This window comes from Procambarus clarkii, chromosome 9 (assembly GCF_040958095.1).
Source record: "Procambarus clarkii isolate CNS0578487 chromosome 9, FALCON_Pclarkii_2.0, whole genome shotgun sequence".
NCBI classification, from domain to species: domain Eukaryota; kingdom Metazoa; phylum Arthropoda; class Malacostraca; order Decapoda; family Cambaridae; genus Procambarus; species Procambarus clarkii.
The window spans coordinates 40,696,760-40,718,345 of NC_091158.1; the positions used below are offsets into that span (position 1 = coordinate 40,696,760).

At 48.4% G+C, this 21,586-nt stretch overlaps 2 protein-coding genes across 2 annotated transcripts; both read right to left on the bottom strand.

The window, feature by feature from the left end:
• Positions 1 to 4,874: 4,874 nt before the first annotated feature.
• LOC138362909 (buccalin-like) lies at positions 4,875 to 5,660 on the bottom strand. Its single transcript, XM_069321486.1, has one exon. It carries the CDS (start codon positions 5,658 to 5,660, stop codon positions 4,875 to 4,877), a length of 786 nt encoding a protein of 261 aa, XP_069177587.1.
• Positions 5,661 to 6,474: 814 nt separating this feature from the next.
• Positions 6,475 to 7,083, bottom strand: LOC138362910 (uncharacterized). The gene has a single exon (XM_069321487.1). The coding sequence runs from the start codon at positions 7,081 to 7,083 to the stop codon at positions 6,475 to 6,477; it is 609 nt and encodes a 202-aa protein (XP_069177588.1).
• Between the last annotated feature and the right edge of the window lie 14,503 nt (positions 7,084 to 21,586).

Here is a 21,586-nt window from a genome sequence, read left to right on the forward strand (position 1 = left end):
AGTAAATGTGTCCAAGTGGTTGTGTCCAAGTATCTGTGTCCAAGTGGCTGTGTCCAAGTGACTGTGTCGAAGTGGCTGTGTCCAAGTGGTTGTGTTCAGGTTTCTATGTCCAAGTAACTGTGTCCAAGTGACTGTGTACATGTCCCTTTGTCAATGTTGATGTTTCCAAGTGGTTCTGTCCAAGTGGTTGTGTCCAAGTGGCTGTGTCCAAGTGCCTGTGTCCAAGTGGCTGGGTCTAAGTGGTTGTGTCTAAGTGGCTGTGTCCAAGTGATTGTGAACAAGTGGTTGTGTCCAAGGGCCTGTGTCCAAGTGACTGGGTCTAAGTTGCTGAGTCCAATTGCCTATGTCAAAGTGGCTGTGTCCAAGTGGCTGTGTCCAAGTGTCCGTGTCCAAGTGACTGTGTCCAAATGGCTGTGTGCAATCGCCTGTGTCCAAGTTCCTGTGTCCAAGTGGTTGTGTCCAATTGGCTGTTTCCAAGTTGCTGTGACCAAGTGACTGTGTCGAAGTGGTTCTGTCCAAGTGGTTGTTCCCAAGAGGCTGTGTCCAAGTGGTTGTGTCCAAGTGGCTGTGTCCAAGTGACTTTGACCAAGTGGCGTGTCCAAGTAACTGTGTCTAAGTGGCTGTGTCCAAGTGGCTGTGTCCCAATGGTTGTGTCCAAGTGCCTGTGTCCAAGTGACACTGTCCAAGTGGTTGTGGTCAAGTGGCTGTGTCCAAGTGGCTGTGTCTAAGTGGCTGTGTTCAAGTGCCTGTGTCCAAATGGCTGTGCCCAAGTCAATGTGTCCAAGTAGTTGGGCGCAAGTGGCTGTGTGAAACTGGCTGTGTCCAAGCAGCTGTATCCAAGTGGGTGTGTCAAAGTGTCGTGCGCAAGTGGCTGTGTCCAAGGGGCTGTGTCCATGTGGCTGTGTCCAAGTAACTGTGTCCAAGCAGCTGTGTCCAAGTGGTTGTTTCCAAGTGTCTGTTTATAAGTGGCTGTGTCCAAGTGCTTCTTTATAAGTGGTTATGTCGAAGTTAATGTGTCCAAGAGACTGAGTCCAAGTGACTGTGTCCAAAAGACTGTGCCCAAGTGACTGTGTCGAAATGGTTGTGTCTAATTGGCTGTGTCCAATTAGCTGTGTGTAAGTGACTGTGTCCAAGTGGTTTTGTCCAGGTGGCTGTGCCCAAGTGCCTGTGTCCTATTTGATATGTCCAAGTGTCTGTGTCCAAGTGGCTGTGTCCAAGTGATGTGTCCAAGTGTCTGTGTCTAAATTACTGTGTCCAAGTGCCTGTGTCCTATTTGATGTGTCCAAGTGTCTGTGTCCAAGTGTCTGTGTCCAAGTGGCTGTGTCCAAGTGATGTGTCCAAGTGACTGTAACCAAGTAACTTTGTCCAAGTGACTGTGTACAGGAGACTGTGTCCATGTCCCTGTGTCAATGTGGATGTGTCCAAGTGGTTCTATCCATATGGTTGGGTCAAAGTGGGTGTGTCCAAGAGGATGTGTTCAAGTGGATGTGTCCAAGTTACTGTGTCCAAGTGGTTGTGTCCAAGTGGTTGTGTCCAAGTGGCTGTGTCCAAGTGTCTGTGTCCAAGTGTCTGTGTCTAAGTTACTGTGCCCAAGTGCCTGTGTCCAAATGGCTGTGCCCATGTCACTGTGTTCAAATGATTATGTCCAAGTGACTCTGTGGAAGTTACTGTGCCAAGGTGGCTGTGTCCAAGTGACTCTATCCAAGAGGCTGTGTCCAAGTAGTTGTGTCCAAGTGATTGTGTCCAAGTGGTTGTGTCCAAGAGGCTGTGTCAAAGCAGCTGCGTCCAAGTGGTTGTTTCCAAGTGGTTGTTTCCAAGTGGTTGTGCCCATGTGGCTGTGTCCACGTTAATGTGTCAAAGTGGCTAAGTCCAAGTGACTGTGTCCAAGTTGCTGTGTCCAAGTGGTTGTTTCCAAATGGCGGTGACCAAGTGTCAGTCTTCAAGTGGGTATGTACAATTCGCTGTGTCAATGTGGTTGTGCCCAAGAAGCGTTGTCCTAGTGGTTGTGTCCAAGTGGTTGCGCCCAAAAAACTGTGTCCAAGTTGTTGTTTCCAAGTGGTTGTGTCCATGTGGCTCTGTCCAAGTGACAGTGTCAAAGTGGCGTGTCTAAGTAACTGTGTTCAAGTGGCTGTGTACAAGTGGATATGTCCAAGGGGCTGTGTCGAAGTCGCTGTGTCCATGTGGCTGAGTCCAAATGACTGTGTCCAAGCAGCTGTGTCCAAGTGACTGTGTCCAAGTGCCTCATTATAAGTGGCTGTGTCCAAGTGGTTTTCCAAAAAAGTTGTGTCCAAGTGACTGTGTCCAAGTGATTGTGTCCTAGAGGTTGTGTCCAAGAGACTGAGTCCAAGTGACTGTGTCCAAGTGGCTGTGTCCACGTGACTTTGTCCAAGTGACTGTGCCCAAGTGGTTGTATCCAAGTGACTGTGCCCAAGTGACTGTGTCCACGTGACTTTGTCCAAATGACTGTATCCTCGTGACTGTGTCCAAGTGACTATGCCCAAGTGGCTGTGCCCAAGTGGTTGTATCCAAGTGGTTGTTTCCAAGTGGCTGTGTCCAAATACCTGTGTCCAAGTGGCTGTGTCCAAGTGGTTGTGTCCAAGTGGTTGTTCCCAAAAGGCTGTGTTCAAGTGAGTGTGTCCAAGTAGTTTTGTCCAAGTGGTTGTGCCCAAAAGGCTGTGTCCAAGTGACTGTGTCCAAGTGGTTGTGTCCAAGTGGTTGTGTCCAAAAGACTGAGTCCAAGTGACTGTGTCCAAGTGACTGTGTCCAAGTGACTGTGTCCAAGTATTTGTGTCCAATTGGCTGTGTCTAAGTGGCTGTGTCCAAGTGGCTGTGTCCAAGTGGCTGTGTTCAAGTGACTGTGTCCACGTGACTGTGTTTAAGTGACTGTGTCTAAGTGCCTATGTCCTAGTGGCTGTGTCTAAGTGGCTGTGTCCCAGTGGTTGTTTCCATATGGCTGTGTCCAAATGACTGTGTCCAAGTGGCTGTGTCGAAGTGTCTGTGTCCAATTAGCTTTGTGAAAGTGGTTGTGCTCAAGAGGCTGTGTCCAAGTGGCTGTGTCCAACTGGTTGTGTCCAAGGGATTGTGTCCAAAAAGCTGTGTTCAAATGAGTGTGTCCAAGTGGTTGTGTACAAGTGGTTGTGCCCAAAAGACTGTGTCCAAGTGGCTGTGTCCAAGTGGTTGTGTCCAAGTGCCTGTTTATAAGTGGTTGTATCCAAGTGACTGTGTCCAAGTGGTTGTGTACAAGTGGTTGTGTCCAAGAGAATGAGTCCAAGTGACTGTGTCCAAGTGACTGTGTCCAAGTGACTGTGTCCACGTGGTTGTGTCCAATTGGCTGTGTCCAAGTGGTTCTGTCCAAGTGACTGTGTCGAAGTGGTTGTGTCCAAGCGACTGTGTCGAAGTGGCTGTGTCCAAGTGAATATGTCCAAGTTGCTGTATCCAAGTGGCTGTGTCTAAGTGACTGTGTCCACGTGACTGTGACCTGTGACCACGTGAACTGCGTCCACGTGACTGAGTTCAAGTGACTGTGTTTAAGTAGCTTTGTCCAAGTGGCTTTGTCCAAGTGATTGTTTACTAGTAGCTGTGTGCAAATGCCTGTGTCGAAGTGGCTGTGTCCAATTAGCTGTGTCAAAGTGGTTGTGTGCAAGACGCTTTGTCCAAGTGACTGTGTACAAGTGGATAGTTCCAAGTGGTTGTGTCTAAGTATTTGTGTCCTTGTAGCTGTGGCCAAGTGACTGTGTCCAAGTCGCTGTGTCCAAGTGATTTTGTCGAAGAGTTTGTGTCCTAGTGGCTGTGTCCAAATGACTGTGTCTAAGTGGTTGTGACCAAGTGTTTATGTCCTAGTGGCTGTGGTTGTGTCCAAGTAGTTCTGTCCAAGTGACTGTGTCCAAGTGGCTGTTGCCAAGTGGCTGTGTCCAAGTGACAACGTCCAAGTGATTGTGTCCAGGTGTTTGTGTCCTAGTGACTGTGTCTAAGTGTCAGTGTCCAATTTTCTGCGTCCAAGTTACTGTGTCCAAGTGGCTGAGTCCAAGTGGCTGTGTTCAAGTGACTGTGGTCAAGTGGTAAGGCCAAAGTTGCTGATTCCAAGTGACTGTGTTCAAGTGGTTCTGTCCAAGTGGTAGTGTCCAAGTGGCTGTGTCCAAGTGCCAGTGTCCCCTTTGCTGTGCCCAAGTTACTGTGTCCAAGTAGCTGTGTCGAAGTGGTTATGTCCAAGTGATTGTATCTAACGACTGTCCAAGAGGTTGAGTCCAAGTGGCTGTCTCCAAGTAACTCTGTCTAAGTGACTGAGTCCAGTGCTTGTATCCTAGTGTCTGTGTCCAAGTGCCTGTTTCCAAGTGCCTGCGTCCAAGTAACTGCACCCAAGTGGATGTGTCCAAGTGACTGTGTTCAAGTGGCTGCGTCCAAGTGACTTTATTTATATGGCTTTGTCCATGTGGTTGTGTCCAAGTGGCTGTGACCAAGTAACTGTGTCCATGTACCAGTATCCATGTGGATGTGTCTAAGTGGCTGAGTCCAAGTGGCTGAGTCCAAGTGGCTGTGCTCAAGTGACTGTGGTCTAGTGGTAGTGCCAAAGTTGCTGATTCCAAGTGACTGGCGTTCAAGTGGATGCGTCCAAGTGACTGTGTCCAAGTGGCTGGGTCTAAGTGGTTGAGTCCAAGCGACTGTGTCCAGGTGGTTGTGTCCAAGTGGCTGTGTCTAAGTGGCTGTGTCCAAGTAGGTGTGTCCAAATGACTGTGCCCAAGTGACTGTGTCCAAATGGCTGTGTGCAATCGCCTGTGTCCAAGTTCCTGTGTCCAAGTGGTTGTGCACAAGTGGCTGTGTCCAAGTGACTGTGTCCACGTGATTGTGTTCAAGTAACTGTGTCCAAGTTGTTGTTTTCAAGTTGTTGTGTCCAAGAGGCTGTGTCCAAATGGCTGTGTCCAAGTAGCTGTGTCCAAGTGACCGTGCCCAAGTGGCGTGTCCAAGTAACAGTTTCCAAGTGGCTGTGTCCAATTGGCTGTGTCCAAGTGATTGTGTCCAAGTAGCTGTGTCCAAGTTGTTGTTTTCAAGTTGTTGTGTCCAAGAGGCTGTGTCCAAATGGCTGTGTCCAAGTTCCTGTGTCCAAGTGGCTGTGTCCATGTGGCTGTGTCCAAGTGATTGTGTCCAAGTAACTGTCTCCAAGTTGTTGTTTTCAAGTTGTTGTGTCCAAGAGGCTGTGTCCAAATGGCTGTGTCCAAGTAGCTGTGTCCAAGTGACCGTGCCCAAGTGGCGTGTCCAAGTAACTGTTTCCAAGTGGCTGTGTCCAATTGGCTGTGTCCAAATGGCTGTGTACAAGTGCCTGTGTCCAAGTGGTTTTGCCCAAGTGGCAATGTCCAAGTAGCTGTGTCCATGTGGCTGGGTCCATGTGACTGTGTCCAAGTGGTTGTGTCCAAGTGGCTGTGTTTAAGAGACTGAGTACAAGTGACTGTGTCCAAAAGACTGTGTCCAAGTGACTGTGTTGAAGTGGTTGTGTCCAATTGGCTGTTTCCAAGTTGCTGTGACCAAGTGACTCTATCCAAGAGGCTGTGTCCAAGTAGTTGTGTCCAAGTGATTGTGTCCAAGTGGTTGTGTCCAAGAGGCTGTGTCCAAGTGGCTGTTGCCAAGTTGTTGTTTCCAGGTGGTTGTGCCCATGTAGCTGTGTCCATGTGGATGTGTCAAAGGGTTTGTATCCAAGTGCCGTGTCCAGGTGGCTGTGTCCAAGTGGTTGGGCGCAAGTGGCTGTGTCAAACTGGCTGTGTCCATGTTGCTGTGTCCAAGTGACTGTGTCCAAGCAGCTGTATCCAAGTGGGTGTGTCAAAGTCCTGTTTATATTTGGCTGTGTCCAAGTGGCTGTGTCCAAGTGGTTGTGTCGAAGTGTCGTGCGCAAGTGGCTGTGTCCATGGGGCTGTGTCCATGTGGCTGTGTCCAAGTAACTGTGTCCAAGCAACTGTGTCCAAGTGGTTGTTTCCAAGTATCTGTTTGTAAGTGGCTGTGTCCAAGTGCTTGTTTATAAGTGGTTGTGTCGATGTTAATGTGTCCAAGAGACTGAGTCCAAGTGACTGTGTCCAAAAGACTGTGCCCAAGTGACTGTGTCGAAATGGTTGTGTCTAACTGACTGTGTCCAATTAGCTGTGTGTAAGCGACTGTGTCCAAGTGGTTTTATCCAGGTGGCTGTGTCCAAGTGCCTGTGCCCTATTTGATGTGTCCAAGTGTCTGTGTCCAAGTGGCTGTGTCCAAGTGATGTGTCCAAGTGTCTGTGTCTAAGTTACTGTGTCCAAGTGCCTGTGTCCTATTTGATGTGTCCAAGTGTCTGTGTCCAAGTGGTTGTGTCCAAGTGGCTGTGTCCAAGTGTCTGTGTCTAAGTTACTGTGCCCAAGTGCCTGTGTCCAAATGGTTGTGCCCATGTCACTGTGTTCAAATAATTATGTCCAAGTGACTCTGTGGAAGTTACTGTGCCAAGGTGGCTGTGTCCAAGTGACTCTATCCAAGAGGCTGTGTCCAAGTAGTTGTGTGCAAGTGATTGTGTCCAAGTGGTTGTGTCCAAGAGGCTGTGTCAAAGCAGCTGCGTCCAAGTGGTTGTTTCCAAGTGGCTGTGTTTAAGAGACTGAGTACAAGTGACTGTGTCCAAAAGACTGTGTCCAAGTGACTGTGTTGAAGTGGTTGTGTCCAATTGGCTGTTTCCAAGTTGCTGTGACCAAGTGACTGTGTCGAAGTGGTTCTGTCCAAGTGGTTGTGCCCAAGAGGCTGTGTCCAAGTGGTTGTGTCCAAGTGACTTTGACCAAGTGGCGTGTCCAAGTAACTGTGTCTAAGTTGCTGTGTCCAAGTGGCTGTGTCCCAATGGTTGTGTCCAAGTGCCTGTGTCCATGTCCCTATGTCAATGTGGATGTGTCCAAGTAGTTCTGTCCAAATGGTTGGGTCAAAGTGGGTGTGTCCAAGTAACTGTGTCCAGGTGGTTGTGTCCAAGTTACTGTGTCCAAGTGACTGTGTCCAAGTGGTTGTGTTCAAGTGGCTGTGTCCAAGTGCCTGTGTCCTATTTGCTGTGTCCAAGTGTCTGTGTCCAAGTGGCTGTATCCAAGTGACTGTGTCCATGTCCCTGTGTCAATGTGGATGTGTTCAAGTAGTTCTATCCAAATGGTTGGGTCAAAGTGGGTGTGTCCAAGTGGTTGTGTCCAAGTGGCTGTGTCGAAGTGGATGTGTCCAAGTGGGTGTGTCCAAGTTACTGTGTCCAAGTGACTGTGTCCAAGTGGTTGTGTCCAAGTGGCTGTGTCCAAGTGTCTGTGTCTAAGTGGCTGTGTTCAAGTGCCTGTGTCCAAATAGCTGTGCCCAAGTCACTGTGTTCAAATAGTTGTGTCCAAGTGACTGTGTCGAAGTGACTGTGCCAAGGTGGCTGTGTCCAAGTGACTCTATCCAAGAGGCTGTGTCCAAGTAGTTGTGTCCAAGTGATTGTGTCCAAGTGGTTGTGTCCAAGAGGCTGTGTCCAAGTGGCTGTTGCCAAGTTGTTGTTTCCAGGTGGTTGTGCCCATGTAGCTGTGTCCATGTGGATGTGTCAAAGGGTTTGTATCCAAGTGCCGTGTCCAGGTGGCTGTGTCCAAGTGGTTGGGCGCAAGTGGCTGTGTCAAACTGGCTGTGTCCATGTTGCTGTGTCCAAGTGACTGTGTCCAAGCAGCTGTATCCAAGTGGGTGTGTCAAAGTCCTGTTTATATTTGGCTGTGTCCAAGTGGCTGTGTCCAAGTGGTTGTGTCGAAGTGTCGTGCGCAAGTGGCTGTGTCCATGGGGCTGTGTCCATGTGGCTGTGTCCAAGTAACTGTGTCCAAGCAACTGTGTCCAAGTGGTTGTTTCCAAGTATCTGTTTGTAAGTGGCTGTGTCCAAGTGCTTGTTTATAAGTGGTTGTGTCGATGTTAATGTGTCCAAGAGACTGAGTCCAAGTGACTGTGTCCAAAAGACTGTGCCCAAGTGACAGTGTCGAAATGGTTGTGTCTAACTGACTGTGTCCAATTAGCTGTGTGTAAGCGACTGTGTCCAAGTGGTTTTATCCAGGTGGCTGTGTCCAAGTGCCTGTGCCCTATTTGATGTGTCCAAGTGTCTGTGTCCAAGTGGCTGTGTCCAAGTGATGTGTCCAAGTGTCTGTGTCTAAGTTACTGTGTCCAAGTGCCTGTGTCCTATTTGATGTGTCCAAGTGTCTGTGTCCAAGTGGTTGTGTCCAAGTGGCTGTGTCCAAGTGTCTGTGTCTAAGTTACTGTGCCCAAGTGCCTGTGTCCAAATGGCTGTGCCCATGTCACTGTGTTCAAATAATTATGTCCAAGTGACTCTGTGGAAGTTACTGTGCCAAGGTGGCTGTGTCCAAGTGACTCTATCCAAGAGGCTGTGTCCAAGTAGTTGTGTCCAAGTGATTGTGTCCAAGTGGTTGTGTCCAAGAGGCTGTGTCAAAGCAGCTGCGTCCAAGTGGTTGTTTCCAAGTGGTTGTTTCCAAGTGGTTGTGCCCATGTGGCTGTGTCCACGTTAATGTGTCAAAGTGGCTAAGTCCAAGTGACTGTGTCCAAGTTGCTGTGTCCAAGTGGTTGTTTCCAAATGGCGGTGACCAAGTGTCAGTCTTCAAGTGGGTATGTACAATTCGCTGTGTCAATGTGGTTGTGCCCAAGAAGCGTTGTCCTAGTGGTTGTGTCCAAGTGGTTGCGCCCAAAAAACTGTGTCCAAGTTGTTGTTTCCAAGTGGTTGTGTCCATGTGGCTCTGTCCAAGTGACAGTGTCAAAGTGGCGTGTCTAAGTAACTGTGTTCAAGTGGCTGTGTCCAAGTGGATATGTCCAAGGGGCTGTGTCGAAGTCGCTGTGTCCATGTGGCTGAGTCCAAATGACTGTGTCCAAGCAGCTGTGTCCAAGTGACTGTGTCCAAGTGGTTGTGTCCAATTGGCTGTGTCCAAGTGCCTGTGTTCAAGTGACTGTCGAAGTGGTTGTATCCAAGTGGCTGTGTCCAAGTGGCTGTGCCCAAGTGACTGTGTCCAAGTGACTGTGTCAACGTGACTTTGTCCAAGTGATTGTATCCTCGTGACTGTGTTCAAGTGACTGTGTCCAAGTGGCTATGTCCAAGTGGCTGTGCCCAAGTGGTTGTATCCAAGTGGTTGTGCCCAAAAGGCTGTGTCCAAGTGACTGTGTCCAAGTGGTTGTGTCCAAGTGGTTGTGTCCAAAAGACTGAGTCCAAGTGACTGTGTCGAAGTGACTGTGTCCAAGTCGTTGTGTCCAATTGGCTGTGTCTTAGTGGGTGTCCAGGTGGCTGTGTCCAAGTGGCTGTGTCCAAGTGGCTGTGTTCAAGTGACTGTGTCCAAGTGACTATGTTTAAGTGGCTGTGTCTAAGTGGCTATGTCCTAGTGGCTGTGTCTAAGTGGCTGTGTCCCAGTCGTTGTTTCCATATGGCTGTGCCCAAATGACTATGTCCAAGTGGCTGTGTCGAAGTGGCTGTGTCCAATTAGCTGTGACAAAGTGATTGTGCCCAAGAGGCTGTGTCCAAGTGTGTGTGTCCAAGTGGTTGTGTCCAAGTAGTTGTGTCCAAAAGGCTGTGTTCAAATGAGTGTGTCCAAGTAGTTTTGTCCAAGTGGCTGTGCCCAAAAGGCTGTGTCCAAGAGGCTCTGTCCAAGTGGTTGTGTCCAAGTGCCTGTTTATAAGTGGTTGTGTCGAAGTGCCTGTTTATAAGTGGTTGTATCCAAGTGACTGTGTCCAAGTGGTTGTGTACAAGTGGTTGTGTCCAAGAGAATGAGTCCAAGTGACTGTGTCCAAGTGACTGTGTCCAAGAGACTGTGTCCACGTGGTTGTGTCCAATTGGCTGTGTCCAAGTGGTTCTGTCCAAGTGACTGTGTCGAAGTGGTTCTGACCAAGTGGCTGTGTCTAAGTGACTGTGTCCAAGTGACTGTGTCCATGTGACTGTGTCCACGTGACTGTGACCTGTGACCACGTGGACTGTGTCCACGTGACTGAGTTCAAGTGAATGTGTCCAAGTTGGTTTGTCCAAGTGGCTGTGTCTAAGTGATTGTTTACTAGTGGCTGTGTGCAAATGCCTGTGTCGAAGTGGCTGTGTCCAATTAGCTGTGTCAAAGTGGTTGTGCGCAAGAGGCTGTGTCCAAGTGACTGTGTACAAGTGGTTGGTTCCAAGTTGTTGTGTCCAAGTATTTGTGTCCTTGTAGCTGTGGCCAAGTGACTGCGTCCAAGTCGCTGTGTCCAAGTGGTTTTGTCCAAGAGTTTTGTGTCCTAGTGACTGTGGCGAAGTGGCTGTGTCTAAGTGTCAGTGTCCAATTTTCTGCGTCCAAAATACTGTGTCCAAGTGACTGTTTTCAACTGGTCGTGTCCAAGTGGCTGTGTCCAAGTGACTGTAACCAAGTACCTGTATCCATGAGGATGTGTCCAAGTGGTTCTGTCCAAGTGGTTGTGTCCAAGTGACTGTGTCCAAGTGCCAGTGTCCCCTTTGCTGTGCCCAAGTTACTGTGTCCAAGTAGCTGTGTCGAAGTGGTTGTGTCCAAGTGATTGTGTCTAAGTGACTGTCCAAGTGTTACGGCCTTATTGGGTCGCAACTGGGGTTCTTCTCTGATGTTATTAGAGTTTGGGTATCCGGCCCTAAGTTAGTAGTGGCTTTCAAAGGGTGTGTTCCGTAACGCAAGTAAATTAAAGGGGAAGGGATACAAATTCACTAAATTAAATATATATTCACCACCACCAATAAATAAATATATAAACAGTCACTCGCTGGGGCTATGACTACACTTATGTACAGAATGGTCTTCCCCTGAAGACACAGGATGCTCCACGGTGCTCAACGATGCTTAGCCCTGGTTCTCTTCTTGTGGCCTCACTATGAATCCTTCGATTCTCTAGGCGAGTCTACCCTGGCCACAGGCCAGCCAAATCACAGTCCTACTGGGTGCACCGTCGTGGAGGCCTTCAACAACAAATCCAGCCTGTAGTTGGCAGGTTCCAATCAGCTCTGTTGCGTAGGCCACTCCACGAACGATACTAGGGTTGCAAGCCCTAGGCAGGAGCCTCGTGTGATTCCGCTGATCAATCTCCTCACCACAACACCCCAGTGGCTAGTCTTCTCCACCAGTCAGCCCCGGGTACGACAATTCCTGGTTCTGCCACGTCATAGGCAGGCTAACACAACAGTGTTCATCCGGGGGGTGACTCACAGCTTCTGCAGCAAACACGTGGAGATACTATGGCTGCCTTGGGTAGTCTGATCCATCGTCTAATACAGCAGTCCCAGGTCGACTCTGTAATCAGACACGTCATTAGTACTGGTTACACTCTAGGGCACCTCACTTACAGGCTTAGACACAAACGTCCACCTATCCACTCCATAGATGGCGTTGCTGTCTAAGCGTCACCTCACCAGAGGTCAGCAGCGGCTATGTTACGAGCTCAATAAGACGGGAAACCAGCCCCTGTGGCCGGTATATCTCGTCCTCACTAGATGGCGTCGTCCATTGGGAGGGGGTTTCGGGAGCTGACCCACAGATGGCGTTGTCTTCACCGCTCCGTGCTACGACGCTGGGCCCGGGTCCGTAACACCAAGAGGTTGAGTCCAATTGGCTGTCTCCAAGTAACTCTGTCTAAGCGACTGAGTCCAGTGCTTGTGTCCTAGTGTCTGTGTCCAAGTGCCTGTTTCCAAGTGCCTGCGTCCAAGTAACTGCACCCAAGTGGATGTGTCCAAGTGACTGTGTTCAAGTGGCTGCGTCCAAGTGACTTTATTTATATGGCTTTGTCCATGTGGTTGCGTCCAATTGACTGTGTCCAAGTCTCTGTGTCCATGTGATTGTGTCCAAGTGGCTGTGACCAAGTAACTGTGTCCATGAACCAGTATCCATGTGGATGTGTCCACGTGGCTGTGTCCAAGTGCCAGTGTCCAATTTCCTGCGTCCAAGTTACTGTGTCTAAGTGGCTGAGTCCAAGTGGCTGTGGCCAAGTGACTGTGGTCTAGTGGTAGTGCCAAAGTTGCTGATTCCAAGTGACTGGCGTTCAAGTGGATGCGTCCAAGTGACTGTGTCCAAGAGGCTGCGTCCAAGTGGCTGTGTCCAAGGGACTGTGTTCAAGTGGCTGTGTCCAAGTGGCTGTGTCCAAGTGGCTGTGTCCATGTGGCTGGGTCCAAGTGACTGTGTCCAAGCATTTGTGTCCAAGTGGTAGTGTCCAAATGCAACATTATTAGTGGCTGTGTCCAAGTGGCTGTGTCCACGTTGTTGTGTCCAAGTGGTTGTGCCCAAAAGGATGTGTCCAAGTGGCTAAGTCCAAGTGGCTGTGTCCAAGATGTTGTGCCCAGAAGGCTGTGTCGAAGTGGCTGTGTCCAAGTGGTTTTGTCCAAGTGGTTGTTCCCAAAAAGCTGTGTCCAAAAGGCTGTATCCAAGTGGCTGTGTCCAAGTGGTTGTGCCCAATAAGCTGTGTCCAAGTGACTGTGTCCAAGTGCCTGTTTATAAGTGGTTGTGTCCAAGTGACTGTGTGCAAGTGGTTGTGTCCAAGTGGTTGTGTTCAAGTGACGTTATTCATGTGGCTTTGTCCATGTGGCTGTGTCCAGGTGGCTGTGTCCAAGTGCTTTTGTCCAAGTGGTTGTGTCCATGGGGTTGTGTCCAATTGACTGTGTCCAAGTCTCTGTGTCCTTGTGGTTGTGTCCAAGTGGCTGTGACCAAGTAACTGTGTCCAAGTACCAGTATCCATGTGGATGAGTCCAAGTGGTTTTGTCCAAGTGGTTGTGTCCAAGTGACTGTGTTAAAGTGACTGTGTTCAAGTGGCTGTGTCCAAGTCGCTGTGTCCAAGTGACTGTGTCCAAGTGGCTAAGTCCTAGTGTCTGTGTTCAATTAGCTGTGTCCAATTGGTTGTTTCCAAGTGGCTGTGTCCAAATGCCTGTGTCCAAGTGGCTGTGTCGAAGTGGCTGTGTCCAATTAGCTGTGTCAAAGTGATTGTGCCCAAGAGGCTGCGTCCATGTGGCTGTGTCCAAGTGACTGTGTTCAAGTGCCTGTGTTCAAGTGGATGAGTCCAAGAGGCTGTGTCCAAGAGGGTGTGTCCAAGTGACTGTGTTTAAGTGGCTGTGTCCAAGTGACTGTTTTCAACTGGTTGTGTCCAAGTGACTTAATTTATGTGGCTTTGTCTATATGGCTGTGTCCAAGCGGCTGTGTCCAAGTACTCACCTAATTGTGCTTGCGGGGGTTGAGCTTTGGCTCTTTGGTCCCGCCTCTCAACTGTCAATCAACTGGTGTACAGATTCCTGAGCCTACTGGGCTCTATCATATCTACATTTGAAACTGTGTATGGAGTCAGCCTCCACCACATCACTTCCTAGTGCATTCCATTTATTAACTACTCTGACACTGAAAAAATTCTTTCTAACGTCTCTGTGGCTCATCTGGGTACTAAGTTTCCACCTGTGTCCCCTTGTTCGTGTCCCACCCGTGCTGAAGAGTTTGTCTTTGTCCACCCTGTCAATTCCCCTGAGAATTTTGTAGGTGGTTATCATGTCTCCCCTTACTCTTCTGTTTTCCAGGGATGTGAGGTTCAGCTCCTTTAGCCTTTCCTCGTAGCTCAATCCTCTCAGTTCCGGGACGAGCCTGGTGGCATACCGCTGAATCTTCTCTAACTTTGTCTTGTGTTTAACTAGGCATGGACTCCAGGCTGGAGCTGCATACTCCAGGATTGGTCTTACATAAGTGGTATACAGGGTTCTGAAAGATTCCTTACACAAGTTTCTGAAGGCAGTTCTTATGTTGGCTAGTCTAGCATATGCCGCTGATGATATTCTTTTGATGTAGGCCTCTGGGGACAGGTTCGGAGTGATATCAACCCCCAGATCCTTCTCTCTATTTGATTCTTGCAGGATTTCCCCTCCCAGATGATACCTTGTGTTCAGCCTCCTGCTCCCTTCGCCTAATTTCATCACCTTACACTTTCCAGAGTTGAACTTCAGCAGCCATTTTCTAGACCATTCCTCCAGTTTATCCAGGTCATCCTGTAGTCTCTGTCTATCTTCATCCGTCTTGATTCTTCTCATAATTTTTGCATCATCAGCAAACATCGAGAGGAATGAGTCTATACCCTCTGGAAGATCGTTCACATATATTAGAAACAGGATGGGTCCAAGTACTGAGCCCTGTGGGACTCCGCTGGTGACATCTCGCCACTCTGATGTCTTCCCCCTCACCGTTACTCGCTGTTTCCTGTTGCTTAAGTATTCCCTTATCCACTGGAGCACCTTCCCTTTTACTCCTGCCTGTTGCTCCAACTTTTTTAACAGCCTTTTATGGGGTACTGTGTCAAAGGCTGGTTGGTGGTTGTGTCCAAGTGGTTGTGTCCAAGTGGTTGTGTCCAAGTGGTTGTGTCCAATTGACTGTGTCCAAGTCTCTGTGTCCATGTGGTTGTGTCCAAGTGGCTGTGACCAAGTAACTATGTCCAAGTAGTTCTGTCCAAGTGGTTGTGTCCAAGTGGCTGTGTCCAAGTGGCTGTATCCAAGTAGCTGTGTCCAAGTGACTGTGTCCAAGAGGTTGTGTCCAACTGGCTGTGTCCAAGTGGCTGTGTCATGTGACTGTATCCAAGTGACTGTGTCCAAGTGGCTGTGTCCAAGTGGTTGTGTCCTAGGGACTGTTTCCAAGTGGTTGTGTCCATGTGGCTGAGTCCAAGTGGCTGTGTCCAAGTGGTTGTGTCCTAGGGACTGTTTCCAAGTGGTTGTGTCCAAGTGGCTGAGTCCAAGTGGCTGTGTCCAAGTGGGTGTGTCCAAGTGGTTGTGTCCAAGTGGTGGTGTCCAAGTGATTGTGTCCAATTGGTTGTGTCCAAGTGAATGTGTCCAAGTGACAGTGTCCATGTGACTGTGTGCAAGTACCTGTGTCCAAGGGACTGTATCCAAGTGGTTATGTCCAAGTGACTACGTCGAAGTGGCTGAGCCCAAGTGGCTGTGTTCAAGTGGCTGTGTCCAAGTGGCTGCGTCCAAGTGGCTGTGACCAAGTGGCTGTGTTCAAGTGGCTGTGTCCAAGTGGCTGCGCCCAAGTGGCTGTGTTCAAGTGACTGTGTCCAACTGGCAATGTCCAAGTGGCTGTGTCTAAGTGGTTGTGTCCAAATGGCTACGTCCAAGTTGCTGTGTGCAAGTGACCGTGTTCAAGTGCATGAGTCCAAGAGGCTGCGTCCAAGTGGCTGTGTCAAAGTGGTTGTGTCCAAGTGACTGTGTCGAAGTGGCTGAGTCTAAGTGACTGTGCCCAAGTGGCTGTGTCCAAGAGACTTTATCCAAGAGGCTGTGCCCAAGTGGTTGTGTCCACGTGATTGTGTCCAAGTGGCTTTGTCCAAGTCGCTGTTTCCAAGTGCCGTGTCCAAGTGACTGTGTCCAAGTGGCTGTGTCCAAGTAGCTGTGTCCAAATGGCTGCGTCCAAGTGCCTGTGTATAAATTTTTGTGCGCAAGGGGCTGTGTCCAAGTGGCTGTGTCTACGTGGCTGTATCCATGTGGTTGTGTCCAAGTGGTTTTGTTCAAGTCCAAGTGGGTGAGTCCAAGTGACTGTTTCCAGGTAGCTGTATCCAAGTGGTTGTGTCAAAGTACCTGTTTATAAGTGGCTGTGTCCAAGTGGCAGTGTCCATGTCACTGTGTTCAAATGGTTGTGTCAAAGTGGTTGTGTCCAAGTGGTTGTGTCCAAGTGAATGTGTTCAACATGTTGTGTATATATGACCGTGTTCAATTGGCTGAATCCAAGTGGCTGTGCCCAAGTGACTGTGGTCAAGAGGTTGTGTCTAAGTGACTGTGTCGAAGCAGGTTAGTCCAAGTGACTGTGTCCAAGTGGCAGTGTCCACGTGACTCTATACAAGAGGCTGTGTCCAAGTGGCTGTGTCCAAGTGATTGCATTCAAGTGGTTGTGTCCAAGTGACTGTGTCCATGTCGCTGTGTCTATGTGGCTGTGACCATGTGGCTGTGTCCAAGTGGTTGTGCGCAAGTGGCTGTGTCCAAGTGACTGTGTCCAAGTAGCTGTGTCCAAGTGGTTGTGATTATGTGCCTGTCTATAAGTGGCTGTGTCCAGGAGGCTGTGTCCAAGTGGTTGTGTCCAAGTGCCTGTTTATAAGTGGTTGTGTCCAAGTGACTGTGTCCAAGTGTTTGTGTCCAAGTGGTTGTGTCGAAGTGGCTGTGTCCAAGTGACTGTGTCCACGTGGCAGTGTCCAAGTTGTTGTTTCCAAGTGGTTATGCCCAAGAGGCTGTGTCCAAGTGCCTGTGTCTAAGTGACTGTGTCCAAGTGGTTGTGTCCTAGTAGCTGTGTCCAAGTGGCTGTGTCCAAGTGACTGTGTCCAAGTGACTGTGTCCAAGTAGATGTGTCCAAGTGGTTGTGTCCAAGTTACTGTGTCCAAGTGGTTGTGTTCAAGTGGTTGTGTCCAAGTGACTGTGTCCATGTGGCTGTGTCCAAGTGACTGTGTCCAAGTGACTGTGTCCAAATAGCTGTGTCCAAATGGTTGTGCCCAACTGACTGTGTCCAAGTGACTGTGTCCAAATAGCTGTGTCCAAATGGTTGTGCCCAACTGACTGTGTCCAAGTGGTTGTATCCAAATTGCTGTATCCAAGTGATTGTGTTCAAGTGGTTGTGTCCAAGTGACTGTGTCCAACTGGTTGTGTCCAAGTGACTGTGTCGAAGTGGCTGTGTACATGTGACTGTGTGCAAGTGCATGTGTCCAAGTGGTTGTGCCCAAGAGGCTGTGTCCAAGTGCCGATTCCAAGTAACAGTGTCTAAGTGGTTTTGCCCAAAAGGCTGTGTCTAAGTGGCTGCGTCCAAGTTGTTGTTTCCAAGTGGTTATGCCCAAGAGGCTGTGTCCAAGTGGTTGTGTTCAAGTGGCTGTCTAAGTGCCGTGTCCAAGTAATAGTGTCCAAGTAGCTGTGTCCAGGTGCTGTGTTAATATGGCTGTGTCGAAGTGGCTGTGTCCAAGAAGCTGTGTCAAAGTGGTTATGTCCAAGTGCCTGTTTATAAGTGGTTGTGTCCAAGTGCTTTTGTCAAAGTGACTGCATCCAAGTGACTGTGTCCATGTGACTGTGTCTTAGTGGCTGTGTCCAAGTGACTGTTTCCAAGTGGTTGTGTCATAGTGACTGTGTCCATGTGACTGTGTCCAAGTGGTTGTGTCCAAGTGACTGTATCCAAGTGACTGAGTCCAAGTGGCTGTGTCCAAGTGGCTGTATCCAAGTGACTGTGTCCAAGTGGTTGTGTCCAATTGGCTGAGTCTAAGTGGCTGTGTCCAAGTACTCACCTAATTGTACTCACCTAATTGTGCTTGGGGAAGTTGAGCTTTGGCTCTTTGGTCCCGCCTCTCAACTGTCAATCAACTGGTGTACAGATTTCTGAGCCTACTGGGCTCTATCATATATTCATATGAAACTCTGTATGGAGTCAGCCTCCATCACATCACTTCCTAGTGCATTCAATTTATTAACTACTCTGACACTGAAAAAATTCCTTCTAACGTCTCTGTGACACATCTGGAAACTAAGTTACTCCTGTGTCCCCTTGTTCGTGTTCCACCCGTGCTGAAGAGTTTGTCTTTGTCCACCCTGTCAATTTCCCTGAGAATTTTGTAGGTGGTTATTAAGTCTTCCTTTACTCTTCTGTTTTCCAGGGATGTAAGGTTCAGCTCCTTTAGCCTTTCCTCGTAGCTCATTCGTCTCAGTACCGGGACGAGCCTGGTGGCATAGCGCTGAATCTTCTCTAACTTTGTTTTGTGTTTAACGAGGTATGGACTCCAGGCTGGAGCTGCATACTCCAGGATTGGTCTTTCAAAGGTGATATACCGGGTCCTGAACGATTCCTTACACAAGTTTCTAAAGGCACTTCTTATGTTGGCCAGTCTAGCATATGCCGCTGATGATATTCTTTTGATGTGGGCCTCTGGGGACAGGTTCGGTGTGATATCAACCCCCAGATCCTTCTCTCTATTTGACTCTTGCAGGATTTTACCTCCCAGACGAAACCTTGTGTTCAGCCTCCTGCTCCCTTCGCCTAATTTTATTACCTTACACTTTCCAGAGTTGAACTTTAGCAGACAATTTCTAGACCATTCTTCCAGATTATCCAGGTCATCCTGTAGTCTCTGTCTATCTTTATCTGTCTTGATTCTTCTCAAAATTTTTGCATCATCAGCAAACATTGAGAGGAACAAGTCTATACCCTCCGGAAGATCGTTCACATATATTAGAAACAGGATGGGTCCAAGTACTGAGCCCTGTGGGACTCCGCTGGTGTCATCTCGCCACTCTGATGTCTCCCTCCTCACTGTTACTCGCTGTTTCCTGTTGCTTAAGTACTCCCTTATCCACTGGAACACCTTCCCTTTTACTCCTGCATGTTGCTCTAACATTTTTAACAGACTTTTATGGGGTAATGTATCAAAAGCTTTCTGGCATTCCAGGAAAATGCAGTCGGCCCACCCTTCTCTTTCCTACCTAATTTTCGTTGCCTGGTCATAGAATTCTATTAATACTGTGGGGCACGATTTACCATCCTTGAACCCATGTTGGTGGTGCGTTACAAAGTTATTTCCCTCCAGATGCTCTACGAGACTTTTCCTCACGATCTTCTCCATCACCTTGCATGGTATACAAGTTAGGGAAACTGGCCTGTAGTTCAGTGCCTCTTGCCTGTCACCTTTCTTGTATATTGGGACTACGTTAGCTGTCTTCCAACTTTCTGGTAAGTCTCCTGTTTCCAGTGATCTGTTATACACCATAGAGAGTGGCACACTTAGTGCTTCTGCACCTTCCTTTAGTATCCATGGTGAGATTCTGTCAGGCCCAACAGCCTTTGTCACATCCAGCTCCAGCAGACACCTTTTGACCTCATCACTGGTGATGTCCAATTCCTCCAAGGTTGCTTGGTTTGCCTTTTCCTCATTTAATGCAGGGGCTTCTCCTTGTTCTATTGTGAAGACCTCCTGGAATCTCTTGTTGAGTTCTTCACACACCTCCTTGTCATTCTCTGTGTATCTGTTCTCCCCTTTTCACAGTTTCATCACCTGTTCCTTCACTGCTGTTTTCCTCCTGATGTGTCTGTGTAGCAACTTTGGTTGGGTCTTGGCTTTACTCGCTATGTCATTTTCAAACTGTCTCTCTGCTTCCCTCCTCACTCTGATGTACTCATTTCTGGCCCTCTGGTATCTCTCCCTGCTCTCCAGTGTTCTGTTATTTCTGTAGTTTCTCCATGTTCTTTTACTCAGTTGCTTTGATATCTTGCATTCCTGGGTAAACCATTGGTTTTTCTGTTGTTTATCGTTTTTCTCCTTTTGGACGGGGATAAACATGTCTGCAGCTTCCTGGCACTTCTGGGTGACAAAATCCATCATGTCCTGCACATTCTTGCCTCTAAGTTCTGTTTCCCATGGTATTCCCAGAGGAAGTTCCTCATCTCGTCATATTTTCCTCTTCGGTAATTTAGTCTTTTCCCCTCCACTCCCATCCTTGGATAGGTTATCCCTACTTCCACCAAGTACTCAAAAGTCAGTACACTGTCGTCACTCATTCCTATGGGGGCTTCAACTTTGACTTCCCTTATTTCTGACTCATTCAGTGTGAATATCAAGTCTAGCTGGTTCATCATTGCCTCTCACTCACTCTTGTGGGTTCCTTGACATGCTGGCTCAGAAAGTTCCTTGATGCCACTTCCAAGAGTTTAGCTCCTCACGTATCTGCACCACCATGTGGATCCCCATTTTCCCAGTCTAGTTTTCCATGGTATAAATCGCCCATTGTTAAGATTCTTGAGCCATTCCTGCAGGCTACTGAAGCTGTTCTCTCTATTATATTAATGGTTGCCATGTTGTTCCTATCAAACTCCTGTCTAGGTCTTCTGTCATTTAGGGGAGGGTTGTAAATGACTGTCACTATTATTATTATAGTTCCTGTTATATAATCTCTTAATCCGTCACAGCCCGGAATTTCCATCTCATCAAAACTCCAGTTCTTCCTTATCAGCAGGGCCACTCCTCCACCTCCTCTCCCTTCCCTCTCTTTCCTTACTATATAGTAGTCCTTTGGAAACACAGCATCTGTTATGACTCCTGCCAATTTTGTTTCCGTGAGTCCTATTACATCAGGGTTTTCTTCTTGTGCCCTTTCTGCCAGTTCACTTGCTTTTTGCTGGCTTTCTTGCCAGTTCACACTTGTGTGTGTGTGTGTGTGTGTGTGTGTGTGTGTGTGTGTGTGTGTGTGTGTGTGTGTGTGTGTGTGTGTGTACTCACCAGTTTGTACTCACCTATTTGTGCTTGCGGGAGTTGAGCTCTGGCTCTTTGGTCCCGCCTCTCAACTGTCAATCAACTGGTGTACAGGTTCCTGAGCCTACTTGGCTCTATCATATCTATACTTGAAATTGTGTATGGAGTCTGCCTCCACCACATCACCTCCTAATGCATTCTATTTGTCAACCACTCTGACACTGAAAAAGGTCTTTCTAATATCTCTGTGGCTCATTTGGGCACTCAATTTCCACCTGTGTCCCATAGTGCGTGTGCCCCTGGGGTTAAATAGCATATCCTTATCTACCATATCAATTCCTTTGAGAATCTTGTATGTGGTGATCATGTCCCCCCCCTAACTCTTGTCTTCCAGCGACATGAGGTTTAACTCCCGTAGTCTCTCCTCGTAGCTCATACCTCTCAGCTCGGGTAGTATTCTGGTGGCAAGCCTTTGAACCTTCTCTAGTTTAGTCTTATGCTTGACTAGATATGGACTCCATGCTGCAGCCGCATACTCCAGGATTGGTCTGACATATGTGGTATATAATGTTCTGAAAGATTCCTTACACAAATTTCTTAAGGCCGTTCTTATGTTAGCCATTCTGGCATATGCTGCTGATGTTATCCTCTTGATATGAGCTTCAGGGGACAGGTCTGGCGTGATATCAACCCCCAGGTTTTTCTCTCTCTCTGACTCTTGAAGTAATTTATCTCCCAAAATGTACTTTGTATCTGGTCTCCTGCTTCCTACCCCTATCTTCATTACATTACATTTGCTTGGGTTAAACTCTAACAGCCATTTGTTCGACCATTCCTGCAGCTTGTCCAGGTCTTCTTGAAGCCTCAAGCTGTCCTCCTCTGTCTTAATCCTTCTCATAATTTTGGCGTCGTCAGCAAACATTGAGAGGAAAGAGTCTATACCCCTCTGGGAGATCATTAACGTATATCAGAAACAGGATAGGTCCAAGTAGAGAGCCCTGTGGGACTCCACTGGTGACATCACGCCAGTCTGAGGTCTCACCCCTCCTTACCTTGAGGTTACCTTGAGGTGCTTCCGGGGCTTAGCGTCCCCGCGGCCCGGTCGTCGACCAGGCCTCCTGGTTGCCGGACTGATCAAATTGGCTGTTGGACGCGGCTGCTCGCAGCCTGACGTATGAGTCACAGCCTGGCTGATCAGGTATCCTTTGGAGGTGCTTATCCAGTTCTCTCTTGAACACTGTGAGGGGTCGGCCAGTTATGCCCCTTATGTGTAGTGGAAGCGTGTTGAACAGTCTCGGGCCTCTGATGTTAATAGAGTTCTCTACCAGAGTACCAGTTGCACCTCTGTTTTTCAACGGGGGTATTCTGCACATCCTGCCATGTCTTCTGGTCTCATGTGATGTTATTTCTGTGTGCA

Coding starts and splice junctions, on each gene's coding strand:
- LOC138362909 (XM_069321486.1), bottom strand. CDS start 5,660: ATGGACACAGCTACATGGGCACAACCACCTGGAAACAACAACTTGGCA.
- LOC138362910 (XM_069321487.1), bottom strand. CDS start 7,083: ATGGACACAGTCACTTGGATACAGCCACTTGGACACAGACACTTGGAC.